A 24,852-nucleotide genomic window follows, 5' to 3' on the forward strand; every position below is an offset into this window, starting at 1 on the left:
ACACTCAACACACTGACCACCAACACCATATTCCCACCACCTCCCAGTCTGCCAGGTAGTGGCAGGTTGTTCACCAACACCATATTCCCACCACCTCCCAGTCTACCAGGTAGTGGCAGGTTGTTCACCAACACCATATTCCCACCACCTCCCAGTCTACCAGGTAGTGGCAGGTTATTCACCATATTCCCACCACCTCCCAGTCTACCAGGTAGTGGCAGGTTGTTCACCAACACCATATTCCCACCACCTCCCAGTCTGCCAGGTAGTGGCAGGTTGTTCACCAACACCATATTCCCACCACCTCCCAGTCTGCCAGGTAGTGGCAGGTTGTTCACCAACACCATATTCCCACCACCTCCCAGTCTACCAGGTAGTGGCAGGTTGTTCACCATATTCCCACCACCTCCCAGTCTACCAGGTAGTGGCAGGTTATTCACCATATTCCCACCACCTCCCAGTCTACCAGGTAGTGGCAGGTTGTTCACCAACACCATATTCCCACCACCTCCCAGTCTACCAGGTAGTGGCAGGTTGTTCCCCAACACCATATTCCCACCACCTCCCAGTCTGCCAGGTAGTGGCAGGTTGTTCACCAACACCATATTCCCACCACCTCCCAGTCTGCCAGGTAGTGGCAGGTTGTTCCCCAACACCATATTCCCACCACCTCCCAGTCTGCCAGGTAGTGGCATGTTGTTCCCCAACACCATATTCCCACCACCTCCCAGTCTACCAGGTAGTGGCAGGTTGTTCAACAACACCATATTCCCACCACCTCCCAGTCTACCAGGTAGTGGCATGTTGTTCCCCAACACCATATTCCCACCACCTCCCAGTCTGCCAGGTAGTGGCATGTTGTTCACCAACACCATATTCCCACCACCTCCCAGTCTGCCAGGTAGTGGCAGGTTGTTCACCAACACCATATTCCCACCACCTCCCAGTCTGCCAGGTAGTGGCAGGTTGTTCACCAACACCATATTCCCACCACCTCCCAGTCTGCCAGGTAGTGGCAGGTTGTTCACCAACACCATATTCCCACCACCTCCCAGTCTGCCAGGTAGTGGCAGGTTGTTCCCCAACACCATATTCCCACCACCTCCCAGTCTGCCAGGTAGTGGCAGGTTGTTCCCCAACACCATATTCCCACCACCTCCCAGTCTGCCAGGTAGTGGCATGTTGTTCCCCAACACCATATTCCCACCACCTCCCAGTCTACCAGGTAGTGGCAGGTTATTCACCATATTCCCACCACCTCCCAGTCTACCAGGTAGTGGCAGGTTATTCACCATATTCCCACCACCTCCCAGTCTACCAGGTAGTGGCAGGTTATTCACCAACACCATATTCCCACCACCTCCCAGTCTACCAGGTAGTGGCAGGTTATTCACCATATTCCCACCACCTCCCAGTCTACCAGGTAGTGGCAGGTTATTCACCATATTCCCACCACCTCCCAGTCTACCAGGTAGTGGCAGGTTGTTCACCAACACCATATTCCCACCACCTCCCAGTCTGCCAGGTAGTGGCAGGTTGTTCACCAACACCATATTCCCACCACCTCCCAGTCTGCCAGGTAGTGGCAGGTTGTTCACCAACACCATATTCCCACCACCTCCCAGTCTGCCAGGTAGTGGCAGGTTGTTCCCCAACACCATATTCCCACCACCTCCCAGTCTGCCAGGTAGTGGCATGTTGTTCCCCAACACCATATTCCCACCACCTCCCAGTCTACCAGGTAGTGGCAGGTTGTTCACCAACACCATATTCCCACCACCTCCCAGTCTGCCAGGTAGTGGCATGTTGTTCACCAACACCATATTCCCACCACCTCCCAGTCTACCAGGTAGTGGCAGGTTGTTCACCAACACCATATTCCCACCACCTCCCAGTCTACCAGGTAGTGGCAGGTTGTTCACCATATTCCCACCACCTCCCAGTCTGCCAGGTAGTGTCAGGTTGTTCACCAACACCATATTCCCACCACCTCCCAGTCTGCCAGGTAGTGGCAGGTTGTTCACCAACACCATATTCCCACCACCTCCCAGTCTGCCAGGTAGTGGCAGGTTGTTCCCCAACACCATATTCCCACCACCTCCCAGTCTGCCAGGTAGTGGCATGTTGTTCCCCAACACCATATTCCCACCACCTCCCAGTCTGCCAGGTAGTGGCATGTTGTTCCCCAACACCATATTCCCACCACCTCCCAGTCTACCAGGTAGTGGCAGGTTGTTCACCAACACCATATTCCCACCACCTCCCAGTCTACCAGGTAGTGGCATGTTGTTCCCCAACACCATATTCCCACCACCTCCCAGTCTACCAGGTAGTGGCAGGTTGTTCCCCAACACCATATTCCCACCACCTCCCAGTCTGCCAGGTAGTGGCAGGTTGTTCCCCAACACCATATTCCCACCACCTCCCAGTCTACCAGGTAGTGGCAGGTTGTTCCCCAACACCATATTCCCACCACCTCCCAGTCTACCAGGTAGTGGCAGGTTGTTCACCAACACCATATTCCCACCACCTCCCAGTCTGCCAGGTAGTGGCATGTTGTTCCCCAACACCATATTCCCACCACCTCCCAGTCTACCAGGTAGTGGCAGGTTGTTCACCAACACCATATTCCCACCACCTCCCAGTCTGCCAGGTAGTGGCAGGTTGTTCACCAACACCATATTCCCACCACCTCCCAGTCTACCAGGTAGTGGCAGGTTGTTCACCAACACCATATTCCCACCACCTCCCAGTCTACCAGGTAGTGGCAGGTTGTTCCCCAACACCATATTCCCACCACCTCCCAGTCTACCAGGTAGTGGCAGGTTGTTCCCCAACACCATATTCCCACCACCTCCCAGTCTACCAGGTAGTGGCAGGTTGTTCCCCAACACCATATTCCTACCACCTCCCAGTCTGCCAGGTAGTGGCAGGTTGTTCACCAACACCATATTCCCACCACCTCCCAGTCTACCAGGTAGTGGCAGGTTGTTCCCCAACACCATATTCCCACCTCCTCCCAGTCTACCAGGTAGTGGCAGGTTGTTCCCCAACACCATATTCCTACCACCTCCCAGTCTGCCAGGTAGTGGCAGGTTGTTCAACAACACCAACCTGGTATAGATGGGACCAGGGGCATCTATCTGGCATATGGAGCTCTGTGGGGTCATACAGTACTATTATTTCCCTCTCGCTCTCTCTCTCGCTCTCTCACGCTCTCTCACGCTCTCTCGCTCTCTCACGCTCTCTCGTTCTTCCTCCTCTCCCCCCGACTATCATTCTGAAATACACAAAGCCTACCCCCCTATCCTATTTATTCATTTAGTTGAGATATTTGGTTGCGTATTCTTTCTGTTTGCTGGTTTATTGGCTAGTGATTGTCCTCCATGGGAAGTAGAGACCGTGTGGTGGCTGTGAAAAGGGTCCTGAAAGGGCTTTTCTGGAACAGCATATGGGCCCATATTAGGAGGATGCTAGGCACACATACACACACTGGTTTCCTGCTCTCACATACTGTACTGAAGAGAACAGCAGGAGACGGTCTGTCAGGAAGGCACCCCTTAGTTAACCTTTCTAGAACCTCAACCCCGGATCCGGGATCACCCCCCACCCCCCACACACTGATTAGCATAGATAGCATAGCTTCAGAAGTAGATAGTAGCATCTAAATATCATTAAATCACAAGTCCAAGACACCAGATGAAAGATACAGATCTTGTGAATAAAGCCACCATTTCAGATTTTTAAAATGTTTTACAGGGAAGACAAAATATGTAAATCTATTAGCTAAACACGTTAGCAAAATACACCACTATTCTAACTCCATCAGTTTCTTACTCCTTCAGGTGCTATCACCAATTCGGCTCAACTAAGATATTGATATCCACTAACCAAGAAAAAACCTCTTCAGATGACAGTCTGATAACATATTCATGGTATAGGATAGTTTTTGTTAGAAAAAAGTGCATATTTCAGGTAGAAATCACAGTTTACAATTGCACCGACCATCGCAAATCGACTAGAATTACTAGATAGAGCAACGTGTATGACCAATTTACTCATCATAAAACATTTCATAAGAATAGACAAAGCATAGCAATGGAAAGACCCAGATCTTGTGATTCCAGACAATATTTCAGATTTTCTAAGCGTTTTACAGCGAAAACACAATAAATCGATAAGTTAGCATACTACATGTGAAAACGTTACCAGAGCATCGATTCCAGCCAAAGAGCGCTATAACGTAATCACCGCCAAAAGATATTAATTTTTTCACTAACCTTCTCAGAATTCTTCCGATGACACTCCTGTAACATCATTTTACAACATACATATACAGTTTGTTCGAAAAGGTGCATATTTAGCCATACAAAACCGTGGTTACACAATAAAAATACTAGGAAATCAAGCCTCAATATGTCTGACGTCATCTATCAGAGTGATCTAGTTTAATTAAAAGCTAATCATATACTTGACTAAAAAATACAGGGTTGACAGGAATCGAAAGACAAATTAGTTCTTAATGCAACCGCTGATTTACATTTTTAAAATTATCCTTACTTTTCAATACAGGGTTGGCCAAGTGAAGCTATACCAAACAAAATGGCGATGTATGCGTTTAAAATATTTCGACAGAAACACGGTTTATCATATTAAATATTGCTTACTTTGAGCTGATCTTCCATCATATTCTTGGGCAATGTATCCTTTCTATGTTATAAACGTCTTTTGGTCGATAGATGTCCTCTGTCCTTCGAAATGTCCACTAACAACGACCGAGACCGCGAAACGTTCCCAAAGCTAGAAAGTGCACGACAAATAAATTCCTCAGAATCGCACTAAACGGATATAAATTGCTATAAAACGGTTAAAATTAACTACATTCTGATGTTTTTAACAACTATAACGACTGAAAACATGACCGGAGAAATATAGCTGGTTAGAAAACGATTTGGAACGAGGCAGGTCCGTTGGCCTTCACGCTTGAGGCGCACGTTGAGAAAGGGCGGTCTCTGTACATTTTGGTCATTTATAATGGCTGTGAACGTCCCATCGATTTCATTGAAAACGTGATGACGTACAGACACCCAGAGGAAGACGTAGGCAGTGTCGGTTTCTTCATAGCATTCACTGTGGCCTTATAAACAGACCCCAGATCAGAGGTAAAAATTTCTGAAATCTGAACCCTGTCATGAAAAGTGCTGTAAAAATTGTTCTGTACCACTCAGAGACAAAATTTCAACTCCTATAGAAACTATAGACTGTTTTCTATCCAATAATAACAATAATATGCATATTGTACGATCAAGAATTTAGCACGAGGCAGTTTAATTTGGAGACCCAAATATGCTAATGCGGAACAGCACCCCCTATAGTTGCAAGAAGTTAAAGGACAAAGAGCTTGGCTAGCTGTCTGGCAGCTCCCTTTCATTCATATAGTAATGCTTCCATATAATCCCCTGCTATTGGCCAGTACCAAATATGAGGTCATTATTGAGATGGGGTTACTCTAAGAGGTCTCCAAAGCAGACGGTAGATGGAAGGAAATGACAAGATGATGGAATTCCATCTAGGGACTTTAACCTACATCAGTAGTCATGAAGGACACTATGCACCAGAATACCTTTAACATGGCGTATCCGGACCCCTCCCAGCCACTCACCGGAGACCTCTGAAGTAAGACGTTAATGCTATTGACTAGGACCTCCATATGGTGACATCTGTTTGGTAAGGAGATATGTGAACATCTGCTGTCCCCTTTTCTAAATTCTCACTCTTGGTTAGCTTTGATTGATAGCTTATGCAGCGGTTGCAGTTTTCGACTCCCCACGCACACACAGTCTCTCACACACACACACACACACACACCACTCTCTCTCTCCAGCTCTCCATCACACACAGTCTCTCACACACACACACACACACCACTCTCTCTCTCCAGCTCTCCATCACACACAGTCTCTCACACACACACACACACACACACCACTCTCTCTCTCCAGCTCTCCATCACACACACTTTATCACACACACACACACACACACAAAGCTGTACGATCCAGCTGTACGTTTTTCTTCCAGACCCTCGTGTGTTCTGGGTTGCTATCAAATGAACCAGTGTATACCAGCTAGCTAAGCAATTAAACCCGATGCAGAATCCACGCGCTGCAGTTTTCAACATCTGCTGTTCTCCTATATCTGTGTTCATTTCCTTGGCCAGGAGTCTCATCTGTTCTCCTGGTCAGTTATGATGCATGATGAAACCCTCTGTGGTTAATATGGTACTGTATTGAGTAGACTGTCTCACCCCCCCTTCTCCTCCCTCAGCCTTTGACTCACTCTCTTCCACTCTTCACCCTCTCACCCCTTCTCTCCTCCTTATCCGTCCCCTCTTCTCATCCCTTATTTTTCCTGTCCTCCTCTACCCCTTCCCCTAACTCCTATTCTCCCCCCTTCAACACCTTTGACCCCTTTCTCTTCCCCACTCCTCTCCCAATTCTCCCCTATCACCCATTTTCTCCTCTTCAACCCACCCTCCATCTTGTGTATCCTCCCTCCCCCCTTCTCCTCACCCACTTTTCCCCTGACTGACCCGAGACACACACTCCAAAAGCCTCCCCATCGATCACGCTGGCAGGAAGGAGCCAGAGCTGAGGCTGGGTTAGCTTGGGTTGGAGGAGAGAGAGGAGGGCTGGCCAGAACCATGTAGAGCTAAACCGCTCAGTCACAGTGCAGAGTCCTCGTTTGGAGCTTTTCAGCCTCTATACACACACCCGGACAGACAATACCCACAGTCTCTCTTGACCGTAACCCGACATTTCCTTTCTGTCTCCCTCTCTCATTTTTGCTCTTCTCCACCCCCTCCCTCCATCTCTCTCCCTCTCTCTACCTCCCTCCCCCATCCCTCAGTCCCGTCATGCTGTGTGTGTCCTGTGACTCATCGTCAGGCTCAGTCAATGGGGCTAAATGGACACTCTGGCATAATAAGAGGTCAATATGCCCAGCGCTGCCTGTCTGCCGATTTTCTCTCTCGCTCTCTCTTCTGTCTCTCTCTCTCTCTCTTTTATATATATTTTTATATATATCTATCTGAGCCGAAGCATCACAAGTCAAATCCTGTCAATCCAAGCCAGCCTAATCTCCCACACTTACACAAAGACTAAGGATGGGGAGAAAAATCACTACAGTTACATTTGACGATATATCATATTGTTTTGATAATATAATTTTTGTGCTAGTTGGCTGTACCTGCACACCACATCTCCAGTATTTTCCTTCATAGCTTGTTCTCCATCTTCTTTTTAAGTAGGAAGCCAATTTGTTTTCAGCACATTTACATGACTGATCAAAACTTGTTTTCTCATGACTCTCTCTTGTTCCTCTGCCTCAGACATATGGTGAGCAATATGTTTGGAACAACAAATCACAGTATCGAATCGCAATACATAGGATTGTGATCATTTTATTTAACCTTTATTTAACTAGGCAAGTCAGTGAAGAACAAATTCTTATTTGTGGTATGCAGGTATGCAGCATACCACCCTGCATACCACTGCTGGCTTGCTTCTGAAGCTAAGCAGGGTTGGTCCTGGTCAGTCCCTGGATGGGAGACCAGATGCTGCTGGAAGTGGTGTTGGAGGGCCAGTAGGAGGCACTCTTTCCTCTGGTCTAAAAAAAAAAATATATCCCAATGCCCCAGGGCAGTGATTGGGGACACTGCCCTGTGTAGGGTGCCGTCTTTCGGATGGGACGTTAAACGGGTGTCCTGACTCTCTGAGGTCATTAAAGATCCCATGGCACTTATCGTAAGAGTAGGGGTGTTAACCCCGGTGTCCTGGCTAAATTCCCAATCTGGCCCTCAAACCATCATGGTCACCTAATAATCCCCAGTTTACAATTGGCTCATTCATCCCCCTCCTCTCCCCTGTAACTATTCCCCAGGTCGTTGCTGCAAATGAGAACGTGTTCTCAGTCAACTTACCTGGTAAAATAACGGTAAAATAAATGAATAAATAAAAAATTTACAATGACGGCTTACCGGGGAACAGTTAACTGCTTTGTTCAGGGGCAGAACGACAGATTTTTATCTTGTCAGCTCGGGGATTCGATCCTACAACCTTTCGGTTACTGGCCCAATGCTCTAACCACTAGGCTACCTGCCGCCCCTACATAACATGTCAGCACCTAAGTATCGTGTTAATATCATCATTCCCAGCCCTAACCAAGACCCAGACATAGACACACATATACAAGCACAATCTACTTCATTTACAGACCTCAATATCCTAGAGGATTCTGACTTCCTGACTCTATTCCCACCATTCGCTGCTCTATCAGGGCCCTCGCCGACTAATCACCTGCCCTTGTGATGCAGTACAATCACAATACAGGTCTGATTTCATCACTAGTGTAGGCAGGTAGTGCGCCTCTCTTACCCTGCTAGCCTATCGCTGAAACGTGAATGCATTTTGATTGTAATTAAATGGTAAATAGGAAGGCTCTAAAAGCTAGCTCGCTGTATAGACGAGAGCCACTTGGCTTGATTGCTCACTGTTGTTAGCTGTTAGCACGTGGGCTAGCGGTTAGCATCCGCGTTTCCTATTGATCTGATGAGGACCTAGCTGTTTTTGTTGTTACCATGTGCAATGCAGTGCTACCAATGAAGCCTGTCGACATGTGTATTATGAATGTATGTGTGGGAATGTGTTTGTCGGTGCGTGTTGATAGTCTAAAGTGGCGTCCTCCACTTGTGTCCTTCTCATTCATCTGCACTGAGCCGATTTTCAATGAAGGAAAGGAGACGAGTCGAGGAGGCTACGTTAGAGAGTTGAGATGCACCCAATGTGTTTCTCTCCACAGCATTCAGTCTGGTTTAGTTGCAACACTAATGCATGTTCTCTCTCAGGTGACGGAGTATCTCAACGGTCAGGAGTCTGCCAAGACTGCCAGGGTAAGTTTCTCTCTACCTCTTTACGTCTCTTGCTCCCTCTCTCTCTCTACCTCTCTCTCTACGTCTCTCTACCTCTTTACGTCTCTTGCTCCCTCTCTCTCTCTACCTCTCTCTCTACGTCTCTCTACCTCTTTACGTCTCTTGCTCCCTCTCTCTCTCTACCTCTCTCTCTACGTCTCTCTACCTCTTTATGTCTCTTGCTCCCTCTCTCTCTCTACCTCTCTCTCTACGTCTCTCTACCTCTTTATGTCTCTTGCTCCCTCTCTCTCTCTACCTCTCTCTCTACGTCTCTCTACCTCTTTACGTCTCTTGCTCCCTCTCTCTCTCTACCTCTCTCTCTACGTCTCTCTACCTCTTTATGTCTCTTGCTCCCTCTCTCTCTCTACCTCTCTCTCTACGTCTCTCTACCTCTTTATGTCTCTTGCTCCCTCTCTCTACGTCTCTCTACCTCTTTACGTCTCTTGCTCCCTCGCTCTCTCTACCTCCCTCTACCTCTCTCCCTCTTACTCACTTTTCTCTCCCTGTTTCGTACTAGCTCGCTCAACACAATACAAATTCAGCCTAGCTTTATTGGCATGACAGGGAAACCGGTGTTTCCAAAGCTGTAATTACAACTACTAGTAGAAGAAAGGAGCTCTCCTTCATTTCTCTGCTCCCTCTGTCTTTCTGTCCACCTGTCTGTTCTCTGAAGACATTACACATCTCATTGGCAGGCAGTGCTGTCCTAAATGGACACTGGCCCACAGTCTGTGCAGGCCCACGCTGATAGAAAGAAAGCAAGGGATGGAGAGGGATAGATGGCATCCGCATGGCACACAGGCCTCTTGCCCGCCTCCACACACCCCAGGGTCCGCTCACAGCACAGCAACCAATCCAAACGCAGGTGGTTCTACCTGTTTAGGTACACTAGCCAATCGTCTAGTCAGATGACAGAGCATCTACAAAAATTATCAGCCCAGTTTCATTATCCTTGCCATTACACCGCTCAATCCTAATATTCCTAGTTATACAGTAACTGTTTACTGTATCTTGCCCAAGAGCATAGCCAATGACCTTATATAGATTAGTTTGTCTAATCTTGGGGTGCTTGTTTTACATGTTTTATGGTAAACAGGTGGCATACATTTATCCTCCTTAAACACTGTGACCTTCAAGAAGGCACAGTTCTCTCCAACAGCCAGTCACAAGACAAACACTCTCACTGCTTTGACATATTGTCCAATCACACAACGCCATGCTCAAACAATCGTCCAATCACAGGCAAAATTGGTGTAAATTAGATGTAGTTCTCCAAAAGGCCGGAAGGAGTGACGAAGCATCGAGGGAAAAGGAAAAGAAACAGGAAAGACAACATTGACGACATGCCAGCCGCTTCCTAACGACTAGCACAAATTAGCATGGGCGCTAATTGGCTGTGAATCGTCATGTTAACAGCTGATCACATGCTGCTGATGAGGAGAGGAGGGGGCCTTGGTTGGTGTCGTGAAACATCTCTCACACACACACACACACACAACTTCTTGCGTACACACCTAGAATGCCCCCTCACACACACTACCACCACCCTTCCCATTGCGCGTCAAACGGAACGTTTAGCAGGAAATGGCTTGGATGCTTGATGAGGGATGCAGAGCGGAGTGGATTTAATGGAATAGAGGGAATAAACAGGGATGTGTCTGACGGGGCCCCTCTGGAAAGGATTAAATGATGATGCTCCCCTCATTCTCACAGAGGTGTGAGAGTACACTGATGTTCTCTCTTTACCTCTCTCTCTCTCTACCTTTCAACCTCTGTCTACATCCCCCTGTCTCTACCTCTCTCTCTCTCTACCTTTCAACCTCTGTCTACCTACCCCTGTCTCTACCTCTCTCTCTCTCTCTCTCTACCTTTCAACCTCTGTCTACATCCCCCTGTCTCTACCTCTCTCTCTCTCTCTACCTTTCAACCTCTGTCTACCTACCCCTGTCTCTACCTCTCTCTCTCTCTCTCTCTACCTTTCAACCTCTGTCTACATCCCCCTGTCTCTACCTCTCTCTCTCTCTCTACCTTTCAACCTCTGTCTACCTCCCCCTGCCTCTACCTCTCTATCTCTCTAACTTTCAACCTCTGTCTACCTGCCCCTGTCTCTATCTCTTCCTCTCTCGCTGTCTCGCTCACTCTCGCTCTCTCTGTCTCTCTCTGTCTCGCGCTCTCTCTCTCTCTCTCTTGCTCTCTGTCTCTGTCTCTCGTCTCTCTCTGTCTCTCTCTCTGTCTCTGTCTCTCGTCTCTCTCTGTCTCTCTGTCTCTGTCTCTCTCTCTCTCTCTAACTCTTGCTCTCTGTCTCTGTCTCTCGTCTCTCTCTGTCTCTCTCTCTGTATCTCTCTGTCTCTCTCTCTCTCTCTCTCTCTCTCTCTGTCTCTCTCTCTCTCTCTCTCTCTCTCTCTCTCTCTCTCTCTCTCTCTCTGTCTCTCTCTGTGTCTCTCTCTGTCTCTGTCTCTCTGTCTCTGTCTGTCTCTCTCTGTCTCTCTCTGTCTCTCTCTGTGTCTCTCTCTGTCTCTCTCTCTCTCTCTGTCTCTCTCTGTCTCTCTGTCTCGGGGGGAGGCTAAGTCTCCCATTTGAACTGAAGGTTAATGTGAAACTGTTGCTTGTCTATTTTATTGTCAGCTATTCACTAAGCGCTCATAGTCTTTTCTGTCTCATGTTTTATCTCAGCTCAACATCTGGCGCTACGGAGACTTCCGCGACGATGACGCAGACGAGTTTGGCTACAAACTAAAAAAGTGAAAAACGCACGGCGCCATTCCAAAGACCAACGCGGAAGACGAGATGCACTCATTGGACGAGAAAAAGTGACAGAAAACAATTCAACGAAAATAAAACAAAGTAAAGGACAAGCATTGACTCTCTCTCTTCCTTTTATTCCATGTTCATCCTTCCGGTCCCCTCTCCTGCTACTCTGCGCATCCCTTCCTCCTCCTCCTCCTCCTCCTCCTCCTCCTCCTCCCTCCTGACTCTGAAAGAGCATGCTATAGCTATGAACTCATAAAAACAGTGACTGTCCAATCCTTCCTCTTCTCCACCCTTCCTGAGCCACTACCAGTTGTTCTTATCATGTTCCTTCCCCCCCGCTGCAGAGCTCCGTTAATTGCCATGTCATCCTTTCAACCCCTTTCCTGATTAGTGACGTCATGCGCCCACGTCAGCTAATCATGTGCATCGCTACCTTACCCTATCCCTACCACAGCCAATCCCTCCTATCCGTTGTACAGGAAAGGGGCTAGGCCTTGAGAAGGGGGATTTAAGCAGAGGATCCATTCACTTTTAATATTAACAGCTTTTTGCAGAGAGAAACGCTTCCTTAATGAATGACAAGAAATGAATAATGCTATGTTTTATGAAGTTTATTTTAAAAAGCTAGCTGGAGAGCCACACCAACCGGACGAGCTTATTTCTGTCCTTGATGTATACCTATGTCATATGACGTTTAATGACGTTTATGTTGGGAGTGTTTTATTCTCGTCTTTCTTCTTCTCTCGTGGCCAGAACACCATGACAAACAGCATTTTCTCATCTTCCTCCTCCCTCTTTCTGTAATGTTTACATATGATGGTGACATGATGATCTCCCTCTCTCTCTCTCTCTCTCTCTCTCTCTCTCTGTCTCTGTCTGCCGTAGCAGAAACAGTGTTTGAATTTGTCTCCTTATGACAGCCCTTGTCGTTGTATTAAAAAATTCTGCTGAATAAAAATGAGCAAATGATTAAAAAGCATGTTGTTGTTACTCGAATGAAATCACCAAACAGTGAAAGCTGCTAGATTTCACCAAGGATTGTTAATGTCCTTAGCCTGGTGTAAACCAGACCGGATGCTGCGCTCCCCATTAAATCATGCTGAGCGCAGCTTTCAGTATGGTTTTACCAGGCTATGGCATCCTAGTTCTACTCAAAGGACTTAAAAGTACCAGTGCTACTTTTGGTAGGGCACCTCTTACATTTAAAAGAGTCTTACACACCTTGATCTCATTTGCATCTTACATAAGCGGTGTTACCACAGAATGACACAGCACACGCGACTGTACTAGATATATTTTAACATAAGTGACAGATAAGTGGCTGGTTAGTGTCACATTTATTAGCATCAGTTCAGACAGTACGTAGGTTGAGCAACGACTCAAGTACAAGTTGAAGTTTTGACTACACAGCATTTTGAATGCAAAAAGAAATGTACACCTTGGATATGTAAATGTTGCCATGCATAGAGTTTTGTGTACACATTTTATGATAATTTGTTCATAGCTCGATCACATCATTGTACAACAACTCTGGTCCTGGAGAACTGCAGTGGGTGCATGGTTTTGTTTCATGCCAAAAGTAACAACTGATTCAGCTATTAAATCCACAAAGTGTTCAATAGTCTTTAGTTATTTAAGAGCATTATCAGTTAAATCAAGTCTTTTAGAGCTACGTTTACATTTGTCATTCAGCAGACACTCTTATCCAGAGCCACTTCCAATTAGCACATTCATCTGAAGACGTGAAACAAAAGCTTAGCTGCAGTGTTGTCGTTCCCTCCACTATTACCCTCAAGTGTCTTCAACCAGAGATCCATGTGGTTCACACACCCACCTCCTAAGAGGACCTGACACCTTTGTCCAATTTTAGATCCCATTAGATATACACAAGTACCTCAGAGGAGGGGATCCTTTTAGACACCAGTCTTAATTTCCTGCCCCGCCAACCAATCAGGCAAGGCCTTACTCATTTAGCACAAATCAGAGATGGCTTTATTCATTTATCACAAGTGACTGGCACAAATGATGGGGTGGCAGGATGAGGCAATATGCTCCAAGGGCAATTATGAGCTCTGTCACATGTTGCCTTCTTCAGCCAGTTGAGTCACCTGCTGAGTCTGACTATGCTTTAAAAAGCCTACTTCTCTTTTCTCACTCCCTCTCTTTCTCTCTCTCTCTCTTTTACAGGCACCATTCTTTTCACGCCTGGCTGCTCCTCCAGACTGATGAGATGTCTATTAGGGCACCTGATGGAGGGCAGCCTGGTCTCACTGACTAGACGTAACATAGTAAATATACATCCGGGACACTTAAATTAGTATGATATGTTTGGTATGGTTACATAAAACAGAGGATTACTTAAGGCAAAAAACAAAAGTAGGGTGGATGGTTGGCGTATAATGCAAACGTCTAGCAACCCAAAGGTTGCATGTTCGACACTCATCACGGACAATTTTAGCTAATTAGAAACTTTGCAACTAATGGCTACTTTTTAGCTACTTTGCAACTACTTAGCATGTTAGCTAACCCTTCCCCTAACCTTAACACCTAACCCCTAGCCTAGCTAACATTAGCGACCTAGACCTAAACGTAACATATCATACTAATTGGAGTGTACCAGATGTACATTTACTACATTACGTCTACCCCCAGGTTGTGGAGGGAGGAGGAGTGGAGCTAAAGGGTTAGCCAGTAGGTTAGGTAGTTAGGTAGTAGGTTAGGCAGTTAGTTAGGTAGTAGGTTAGGTAGTTAGGTCTTCTCCAAATGGTGGTCGTTGGAGGTTATTGGAGGCTGAAGCATGGTAAGATTGGGTATTACAGTTATAGACATACTGGTGTTGACTTGAGAGAGTCTCAGTTGTCAACAACTGCCAAATTGCAGAAGAATGCCTCAATATATTGCAGTGCTGAAGGGAACAAAGTTCTTTCTAGGTCTTGTAGTGAAGTAAGTTGAGAATTTCTAGCTACGTTTTTACACCTGTAGGGCTTTTTTTATTTCAACACAAATTCATGGAAAGAATCCCAGCAATCAACAAGCCCAAACTGCAGATTTCTCAATACGTTACAGTGCTGTAGAGTACTAGTAAGAAGTGCTTGCTCTAGGGCTTGCAGAGACCTTGTGGAGGAAGTGGTGAGACACTCAACAATCCGGTGTTGGCTCTACACTTGTAGGGCTTTGGTGTCTCAACACAAATCTGTACTGTCATCTTCCTCTCTCTGCCTATGCATTATTTGGGTAGCGTTTGGAGTCAAGCTAATGCGTTTGGATCGGAGGCGAGACGGAGTAAATAGATATTAGAGCGAGATAATGAGGATGGTTTGTCAGCAGCGTTGTTTGAGCAGAGACATTGATACTTCCCTGAACCTCTCATTCTAACTGCATCAACAACTATCTACAATGATAAAGCAATCTTCCCCGTGTCTGTCAACTGATCTAGTTCCAGAACAAAACCCATCAATGAAGTCTTTGTTTCCATTGAAGGAAATGACATTTCCGTGAAGTTAAAACGCAGGAAGAGTTTACATTTCCTGTAAAAGGGCGACAAAAACTCGGAGACAAAAGTAAATTTGAAAAAATCTATGACTTTGCTCCGAACAAAAGACAAAAGAGTGAGAGGAGGAAATATGTATTTTTCATTTAGCCCAAAGCATGTTTCTCATTCGAGGCGTTTTGGAGGGAGAATGAAACCTATTCAATAATTCAGAGCTGAAATATGTTTGGGAGCAGATTGTAGTTTTTTCTTCAGACTAATGAAAGTGTGGTCCTCTGTGGACCGTGGTCCTGACGTGTGTGTGTGGTTCATCCTAGAATGCACCAGTGGTCATAGAGATTTTTTGTAAATAATCTCTGATTTACTGGGGGGGGGGGGGGGGGACACTGTTCTAAATGACAAAAATATAAATGTATGTTTCCACCTATCAGTGACACACATTCAAGGCCACTGAAACCACCAAACACCTCTGTATGTCTGCCTACACAACCCACCCACACGGTTGTGAGAAATAATTCATTCACAAAATCCCCAGCCAACCACACCAGAACACAACACTGCACTGAGATATTGAGGTAGTACTGTAATTGAAGGGAAGTGTGCTCCACTGGTCAGATGAGCCACAGATTCCTCACTATCCCACAATCTCTGTATTTAAACAACTGTAAACCCTCCAACCTGGGAGTGTTCCCATCCGTCCTATAGATGCATCCCAAATGGTTCCCTATTTAGTGCACTACGTTTGAGCAGGGCCCATTGGGATCTGGTAAAAAACCAGTGCACTATATAGGGAGTAGGGTGCCATTTGGGATGCAAACCCTAGTCGTCGTGTGCCACAGATGGATTTGTCCAATCAGTCTCTACATAACGCTCTTATTATTAAGAGTAATTAAATAAGTTAATGAGCTTGTCCTGTTTACCATGGAATAATTAAGGAGGAATTTTCCCTCATGAAGCCTAGCATTCTCCAAGTATGGTATCTGAATAAAACATGTTTCTGTATTATTTCTGAATGTTCTGTATTAAGCTTCAAGGCAGAATATTTCCATACACTCCCTCAAGTACACGATTCAAGCGAAAGGTGAAACGTCTTTGAATCCTTCAAATATTTGTTTTAATGGGGCCGTGCACTTTAAACAAACGCTAGCCTTAACCGCAAAGGAATGAATGATGTGATTGTAGGTTGATTTGTAGATTTGGTAGGCTGACAATCCCTCTGTCTGCAGTCAGGTCTCGTTCAGTGTACAGAGCGGGGTTTATGTCTCAAGTCAAGGTGAAATACAGTATTATTCTCTCCCTCATTCCCTCTATTGCTGTCTCTTGGACTCTGTTCTACTACTCTATTCATCTGTATCCTCTTTCTCTCTGTCATCTTGTTTTCTACCTTTCTCTCTTGTGCTCTGTTCTACTATTCTATTCTCTCTCGTTTTCAAGTCTTCTCTCTTGTGCTCTGTTCTACTATTCTATTCTCTCTCGTTTTCAAGTCTTCTCTCTTGTGCTCTGTTCTACTATTCTATTCTCTCTCGTTTTCAAGTCTTCTCTCTTGTGCTCTGTTCTACTATTCTATTCTCTCTCTCTCTCTCTCTGTAGTTTAAGTCTTCTCTCCTGTATTCTGTTCTACTATAATCTCTCCATCATCCTCTCTCTCCCACCCCCCTCTCTCTCTCTCTCTTCCCTCCTTCCCTCCCTCCCTTTCTTCCTGCTATCACAGGCCTCAGGGGGATAGTGAACATGTTGCTATTTTAACCTGCCACTTGATCATGTGACTATGATGTGTGGTTGACAGCGAGGGTTCCTGAACACAAGTACTACCTCCAGCACTGTGTGTGTGTGTGTGTGTGTGTGTGCGTGTGCGTGTGCGTGTGCGTGCGTGCGTGCGTGCGTGCGTGCGTGCGTGCGTGCGCTATATCCCAGTGGGCAGACCATAGCATTGATCCAGGGACGACCGGCTTACACAACACACCTGGAGTAAGATCACCTTCTCTATCTCGCTCTCCCTTTCCCCTCTCTCCCTCTATCCATCTCTCGCTCTCCCTTTCCCCTCTATCCATCTCCCTCTCTTACACAAGGCAGCCATCTTGACATAGTTTCTGTCTGTTACAGTGCCTCTAACACTTCAGTGTATCATCACTGACTCTACCCTTCTGTCTTTTGTGCTGTGTCGCTGTCAAGACATTACTGACAAACCTTGTTTCTATTTAATACATTTACCATCTGAATAAGAGAGAGAGAGAGACAAGCAAGAGAGAGACGAGAGAGACAGACAAGAGAGAGATTAGGCCGATACCCACTAGTTATCCAAATCCAGAAAATAGTTCAATTCTACAACCACCTAAAAGGAAGCGATTCCCAATCCTTCCATAACAACGCCATCACCTACAGAGAGATGAACCTGGAGAAGAGTCCCATAAGCAAACTGGTCCTGGGGCTCTGTTCACAAACACACCCCACAGAGCCCCAGGACAGCAACACAATTAGACCCAACCAAATCATGAGAAAACAAAAAGATAATTACTTGACAAATTGGAAAGAATTAACAAAACAACAGAGCAAATTAGAATACTATTTGGCCCTAAACAGAGAGTAGACAGTGGAAGAATACCTGACTACTGTGACTGACCCAAACTTAAGGAAAGCTTTGACTATGTACAGACTCAGTGAGCATAGCCTTGCTATTGAGAAAGGCCACAGTAGGCAGACCTGGCTCTCAAGAGAAGACAGGCTATGTGCACACTGCCCACAAAATGAGGTGGAAACTGAGCTGCACTTCCTAACCTCCTGCCCAATGTATGACCATATTAGAAACATGTATTTCCCTCAGATTACACAGATCAAATCAAGTTTATTTTAATCAAGTTTATTTCAAATCAAATCAAGTTTATTTTATATAGCCCTTCGTACATCAGCTAATATCTCGAAGTGCTGTACAGAAACCCAGCCTAAAACCCCAAACATCAAGCAATGCAGGTGTAGAAGCACGGCGGCTAGGAAAAACTCCCTAGAAAGGCCAAAACCTAGGAAGAAACCTAGAGAGGAACCAGGCAATGAGGGGTGGCCAGTCCTCTTCTGGCTGTGCCGGGTGGAGATTATAACAGAACATGGCCAAGATGTTCAAATGTTCATAAATGACCAGCATGGTCAAATAATAATCAGGAGTAAATGTCAGTTGGCTTTTCATAGCCGATCATTAAGAGTATCTCTACCGCTCCTGCAGTCTCTAGAGAGTTGAAAACAGCAGGTCTGGGACAGGTAGCACAGACCCACAAAGAATTTGAAAACAAACCCAAATTTGATAAACTCCCATATCTACTGGGTGAAATACCACAGTGTGCCATCACAGCAGCAATATGTGTGACCTGTTGCCACAAGAATAGGTCAACCAGTGAAGAACAAACACCATTGTAAATATCACCCATATTTATACTTATTTATTTTCCCTTTTGTACTTTATCCATTTGTACATCGTTACAATACTGTATATAGACATAATATGACATTTGTAATGTCTTGATTCTTTTGGAACTTCTGTGAGTATAATTTTTACTGTTCCTTTTTACTGTTTTTTTTCTCTCACGTTTGTATATTATCTACCTCACTTACTTTGGCAATGTTAACATATGTTTCCCATGCCAATAAAGCCCCTTGAATGGAATTGAAAGACAACTCTCACCTGAGTTGAATGAGCCCTCGTCAATGCATCTTCCTTCCAGATGAGTTCACGTATTCCTCTCGTCCCTTTAGCCTGGGTTCCCGTGGTCGTGTTTCAACCAGGGTCTGGAGCAAACTGGTGACACAGCCTACTGGTGACACAGCCTACTGGTGACACAGCCTACTGGTGACACAGCCTACTGGTGCCTACTGGTGACACAGCCTACAGGTGACACAGCCTACACGTATCACTCCTGTGTCATCAAACCCACTGGGCACAAACTGGTGACACAGCCTACACGTATCACTCCTGGGCACAAACTGGTGACACAGCCTACACGTATCACTCCTGGGCACAAACTGGTGACACAGCCTACACGTATCACTCCAAAGTAGATGATTTTCTCTCTACTCTGCATTACGGTAATGGCTGTGTTATTTGACTGGTATATTTCTCTCTACCTCTGCATTACGGTAATGGCTGTGTTGACTGGTATATTTCTCTCTACCTCTGCATTACGGTAATGGCTGTGTTATTTGACTGGTATATTTCTCTCTACCTCTGCATTACGGTAATGGCTGTGTTATTTGACTGGTATATTTCTCTCTACCTCTGCATTACGGTAAGGGCTGTGTTATTTGACTGGTATATTTCTCTCTACCTCTGCATTACGGTAATGGCTGTGTTATTTGACTGGTATTTTTCTCTCTACCTCTGCATTACGGTAATGGCTGTGTTATTTGACTGGTATATTTCTCTCTACCTCTGCATTATGGTAAGGGCTGTGTTATTTGACTGGTATATTTCTCTCTACCTCTGCATTACGGTAATGGCTGTGTTATTTGACTGGTATATTTCTCTCTACCTCTGCATTACGGTAATGGCTGTGTTATTTGACTGGTATATTTCTCTCTACCTCTGCATTACGGTAATGGCTGTGTTATTTGACTGGTATATTTCTCTCTAACTCTGCATTACGGTAATGGCTGTGTTATTTGACTGGTATATTTCTCTCTACCTCTGCATTACGGTAATGGCTGTGTTATTTGACTGGTATATTTCTCTCTACCTCTGCATTACGGTAATGGCTGTGTTATTTGACTGGTATATTTCTCTCTACCTCTGCATTACGGTAATGGCTGTGTTATTTGACTGGTATATTTCTCTCTACCTCTGCATTACAGTAATGGCTGTGTTATTTGACTGGTATATTTCTCTCTACCTCTGCATTACGGTAATGGCTGTGTTATTTGACTGGTATATTTCTCTCTACCTCTGCATTACGGTAATGGTTGTGTTATTTGACTGGTATATTTCTCTCTACCTCTGCATTACGGTAAGGGCTGTGTTGACTGGTATATTTCTCTCTACCTCTGCATTACGGTAATGGCTGTGTTATTTGACTGGTATATTTCTCTCTACCTCTGCATTACGGTAATGGCTGTGTTATTTGACTGGTATATTTCTCTCTACCTCTGCATTACGGTAAGGGCTGTGTTATTTGACTGGTATATTTCTCTCTACCTCTGCATTACGGTAATGGCTGTGTTATTTGACTGGTATTTTTCTCTCTACCTCTGCATTACGGTAATGGCTGTGTTATTTGACTGGTATATTTCTCTCTACCTCTGCATTATGGTAAGGGCTGTGTTATTTGACTGGTATATTTCTCTCTACCTCTGCATTACGGTAATGGCTGTGTTATTTGACTGGTATATTTCTCTCTACCTCTGCATTACGGTAATGGCTGTGTTATTTGACTGGTATATTTCTCTCTACCTCTGCATTACGGTAATGGCTGTGTTATTTGACTGGTATATTTCTCTCTAACTCTGCATTACGGTAATGGCTGTGTTATTTGACTGGTATATTTCTCTCTACCTCTGCATTACGGTAATGGCTGTGTTATTTGACTGGTATATTTCTCTCTACCTCTGCATTACGGTAATGGCTGTGTTATTTGACTGGTATATTTCTCTCTACCTCTGCATTACGGTAATGGCTGTGTTATTTGACTGGTATATTTCTCTCTACCTCTGCATTACGGTAAGGGCTGTGTTATTTGACTGGTATATTTCTCTCTACCTCTGCATTACGGTAATGGCTGTGTTATTTGACTGGTATTTTTCTCTCTACCTCTGCATTACGGTAATGGCTGTGTTATTTGACTGGTATATTTCTCTCTACCTCTGCATTATGGTAAGGGCTGTGTTATTTGACTGGTATATTTCTCTCTACCTCTGCATTACGGTAATGGCTGTGTTATTTGACTGGTATATTTCTCTCTAACTCTGCATTACGGTAATGGCTGTGTTATTTGACTGGTATATTTCTCTCTACCTCTGCATTACGGTAATGGCTGTGTTATTTGACTGGTATATTTCTCTCTACCTCTGCATTACGGTAATGGCTGTGTTATTTGACTGGTATATTTCTCTCTACCTCTGCATTACGGTAATGGCTGTGTTATTTGACTGGTATATTTCTCTCTACCTCTGCATTACGGTAATGGTTGTGTTATTTGACTGGTATATTTCTCTCTACCTCTGCATTACGGTAAGGGCTGTGTTATTTGACTGGTATATTTCTCTCTACCTCTGCATTACGGTAAGGGCTGTGTTATTTGACTGGTATATTTCTCTCTACCTCTGCATTACGGTAAGGGCTGTGTTATTTGACTGGTATATTTCTCTCTAACTCTGCATTACGGTAAGGGCTGTGTTATTTGACTGGTATATTTCTCTCTACCTCTGCATTACGGTAATGGCTGTGTTATTTGACTGGTATATTTCTCTCTACCTCTGCATTACGGTAAGGGCTGTGTTATTTGACTGGTATATTTCTCTCTACCTCTGCATTACGGTAATGGCTGTGTTATTTGACTGGTATATTTCTCTCTACCTCTGCATTACGGTAATGGCTGTGTTATTTGACTGGTATATTTCTCTCTACCTCTGCATTACAGTAATGGCTGTGTTATTTGACTGGTATATTTCTCTCTACCTCTGCATTACGGTAATGGCTGTGTTATTTGACTGGTATATTTCTCTCTACCTCTGCATTACGGTAATGGTTGTGTTATTTGACTGGTATATTTCTCTCTACCTCTGCATTACGGTAAGGGCTGTGTTGACTGGTATATTTCTCTCTACCTCTGCATTACGGTAATGGCTGTGTTATTTGACTGGTATATTTCTCTCTACCTCTGCATTACGGTAATGGCTGTGTTATTTGACTGGTATATTTCTCTCTACCTCTGCATTACGGTAAGGGCTGTGTTATTTGACTGGTATATTTCTCTCTACCTCTGCATTACGGTAATGGCTGTGTTATTTGACTGGTATTTTTCTCTCTACCTCTGCATTACGGTAATGGCTGTGTTATTTGACTGGTATATTTCTCTCTACCTCTGCATTATGGTAAGGGCTGTGTTATTTGACTGGTATATTTCTCTCTACCTCTGCATTACGGTAATGGCTGTGTTATTTGACTGGTATATTTCTCTCTACCTCTGCATTACGGTAATGGCTGTGTTATTTGACTGGTATATTTCTCTCTACCTCTGCATTACGGTAATGGCTGTGTTATTTGACTGGTATATTTCTCTCTAACTCTGCATTACGGTAATGGCTGTGTTATTTGACTGGTATATTTCTCTCTACCTCTGCATTACGGTAATGGCTGTGTTATTTGACTGGTATATTTCTCTCTACCTCTGCATTACGGTAATGGCTGTGTTATTTGACTGGTATATTTCTCTCTACCTCTGCATTACGGTAATGGCTGTGTTATTTGACTGGTATATTTCTCTCTACCTCTGCATTACGGTAAGGGCTGTGTTATTTGACTGGTATATTTCTCTCTACCTCTGCATTACGGTAATGGCTGTGTTATTTGACTGGTATTTTTCTCTCTACCTCTGCATTACGGTAATGGCTGTGTTATTTGACTGGTATATTTCTCTCTACCTCTGCATTATGGTAAGGGCTGTGTTATTTGACTGGTATATTTCTCTCTACCTCTGCATTACGGTAATGGCTGTGTTATTTGACTGGTATATTTCTCTCTACCTCTGCATTACGGTAATGGCTGTGTTATTTGACTGGTATATTTCTCTCTACCTCTGCATTACGGTAATGGCTGTGTTATTTGACTGGTATATTTCTCTCTAACTCTGCATTACGGTAATGGCTGTGTTATTTGACTGGTATATTTCTCTCTACCTCTGCATTACGGTAATGGCTGTGTTATTTGACTGGTATATTTCTCTCTACCTCTGCATTACGGTAATGGCTGTGTTATTTGACTGGTATATTTCTCTCTACCTCTGCATTACGGTAATGGCTGTGTTATTTGACTGGTATATTTCTCTCTACCTCTGCATTACGGTAATGGTTGTGTTATTTGACTGGTATATTTCTCTCTACCTCTGCATTACGGTAAGGGCTGTGTTATTTGACTGGTATATTTCTCTCTACCTCTGCATTACGGTAAGGGCTGTGTTATTTGACTGGTATTTTTCTCTCTACCTCTGCATTACGGTAATGGCTGTGTTATTTGACTGGTATATTTCTCTCTACCTCTGCATTACGGTAAGGGCTGTGTTATTTGACTGGTATATTTCTCTCTACCTCTGCATTACGGTAATGGCTGTGTTATTTGACTGGTATATTTCTCTCTACCTCTGCATTACGGTAAGGGCTGTGTTATTTGACTGGGATTTTTCTCTCTTAGCACTCTTCAAACCCTCACTAAATGTGCTTGTGCAGTCGGTGTAATGGGTTTTGCAGCATAATGGTGAGAGAATGAAGAATCGTTCATCGTTATCCTTTTTGTTGATTCTGTTGTGTTTCTCAGGCATTGAGAGGAAGTCGACCTCTTGTGTGTGTACTTACCACCTTGTGTGTAATGGCATTTGGTGGCGTCATGCTCTCGTGTTTATGTGAGAACGCCGTGTTCGATTACTGTCGGAAGCTGTAAGTGCTGATTGTTTGTGTGTTAGCCGTAAGCTTGTGCACACACACATTCACACACACTCACCTTCCAAGAATATAGTAAAAAAGTCACAGAAACTGGAGAGAGATGGAGAAAGAGAGGGATGGATGGAGATAGGGATGGATGAGAGGGGGATGAGAGAGGGAGGGATGGATGGATGGAGATGAGAGAGGGAGGGAGGGCGGGAGGGAGGGATCGATACAGGGATGAGAGAGGGATGGATAGGGTGGATAGAGGGATGAGGGAGGCATGGATGATAGAGGGATGAGAGGGGGATGGATGGATAGAGGGATGAGAGAGGGATCGATGGATAGAGGGATGAGAGAGGGATGGATGGATAGAGGGATGAGAGAGGGATCGATTGATAGAGGGAGGGATGGAGAGAGGGATGAGAGAGGGAGGGATGGAGAGAGGGATGAGAGAGGGATGGATGGATAGAGGGATGTGAGAGAGGGAAAGAGGTTGACACACAGAGAACTGTGTATGCTCTCCTGTCCTCTCCTCTTCCACCTTGTTCGTAAAATCCCTTTCTGGAACTGACAGCACACACCACAGGGTGGTAACCTCGTCGCCAACATAACCGCCCCCCTCTCCCCTAGGGCTGGCCAACACATCCGGAGCACTGTCAAGGCATACATGGTGCCAGTGCAGAACACACACACACTCCCTCCTCAAACCCCCTGGCTTGCATGTCGTTGGCAGTCACTTCCAGAGACATGGAGGTACCCACAGGATATGCCCATAAAGAGAGAGAACCCCTCCACACACACACACACACACACACACACACACACACACACACACACACACACACACACACACACACACACACACACACACACACACACACACACACACACACACACACACACACACTTTCATACCCTTTCTCTCCCCGATAGTGACAGAACACAGCCAAGACGTCTTGTTCTTCTTCCCATCCAGTTTTACTCTTCACCACACACTGTCCTTACCCTCCTCGCACTTGTTCCATCCCAC

The 24,852-nt window shown here is 45.0% G+C and overlaps 1 protein-coding gene across 1 annotated transcript in view; it reads left to right on the forward strand.

Moving 5' to 3' along the window:
* snd1 (staphylococcal nuclease and tudor domain containing 1) overlaps positions 1-12,695 on the forward strand; it is a 351,126-nt gene extending 338,431 nt beyond the window's left edge. Inside the window, exons 23-24 of the mRNA XM_071332224.1 lie at positions 8,906-8,950; positions 11,642-12,695. Coding sequence (XP_071188325.1) covers positions 8,906-8,950; positions 11,642-11,713 — 117 coding nt within the window. The 3' untranslated portion in view covers positions 11,714-12,695. The remainder of the gene's footprint in view (positions 1-8,905; positions 8,951-11,641) is intronic.
* The last annotated feature ends 12,157 nt before the right edge of the window (positions 12,696-24,852 follow it).

The sequence above is a fragment of the Salvelinus alpinus genome, chromosome 11, assembly GCF_045679555.1.
Source record: "Salvelinus alpinus chromosome 11, SLU_Salpinus.1, whole genome shotgun sequence".
In the NCBI taxonomy this organism is placed as follows: Eukaryota; Metazoa; Chordata; class Actinopteri; order Salmoniformes; family Salmonidae; genus Salvelinus; species Salvelinus alpinus.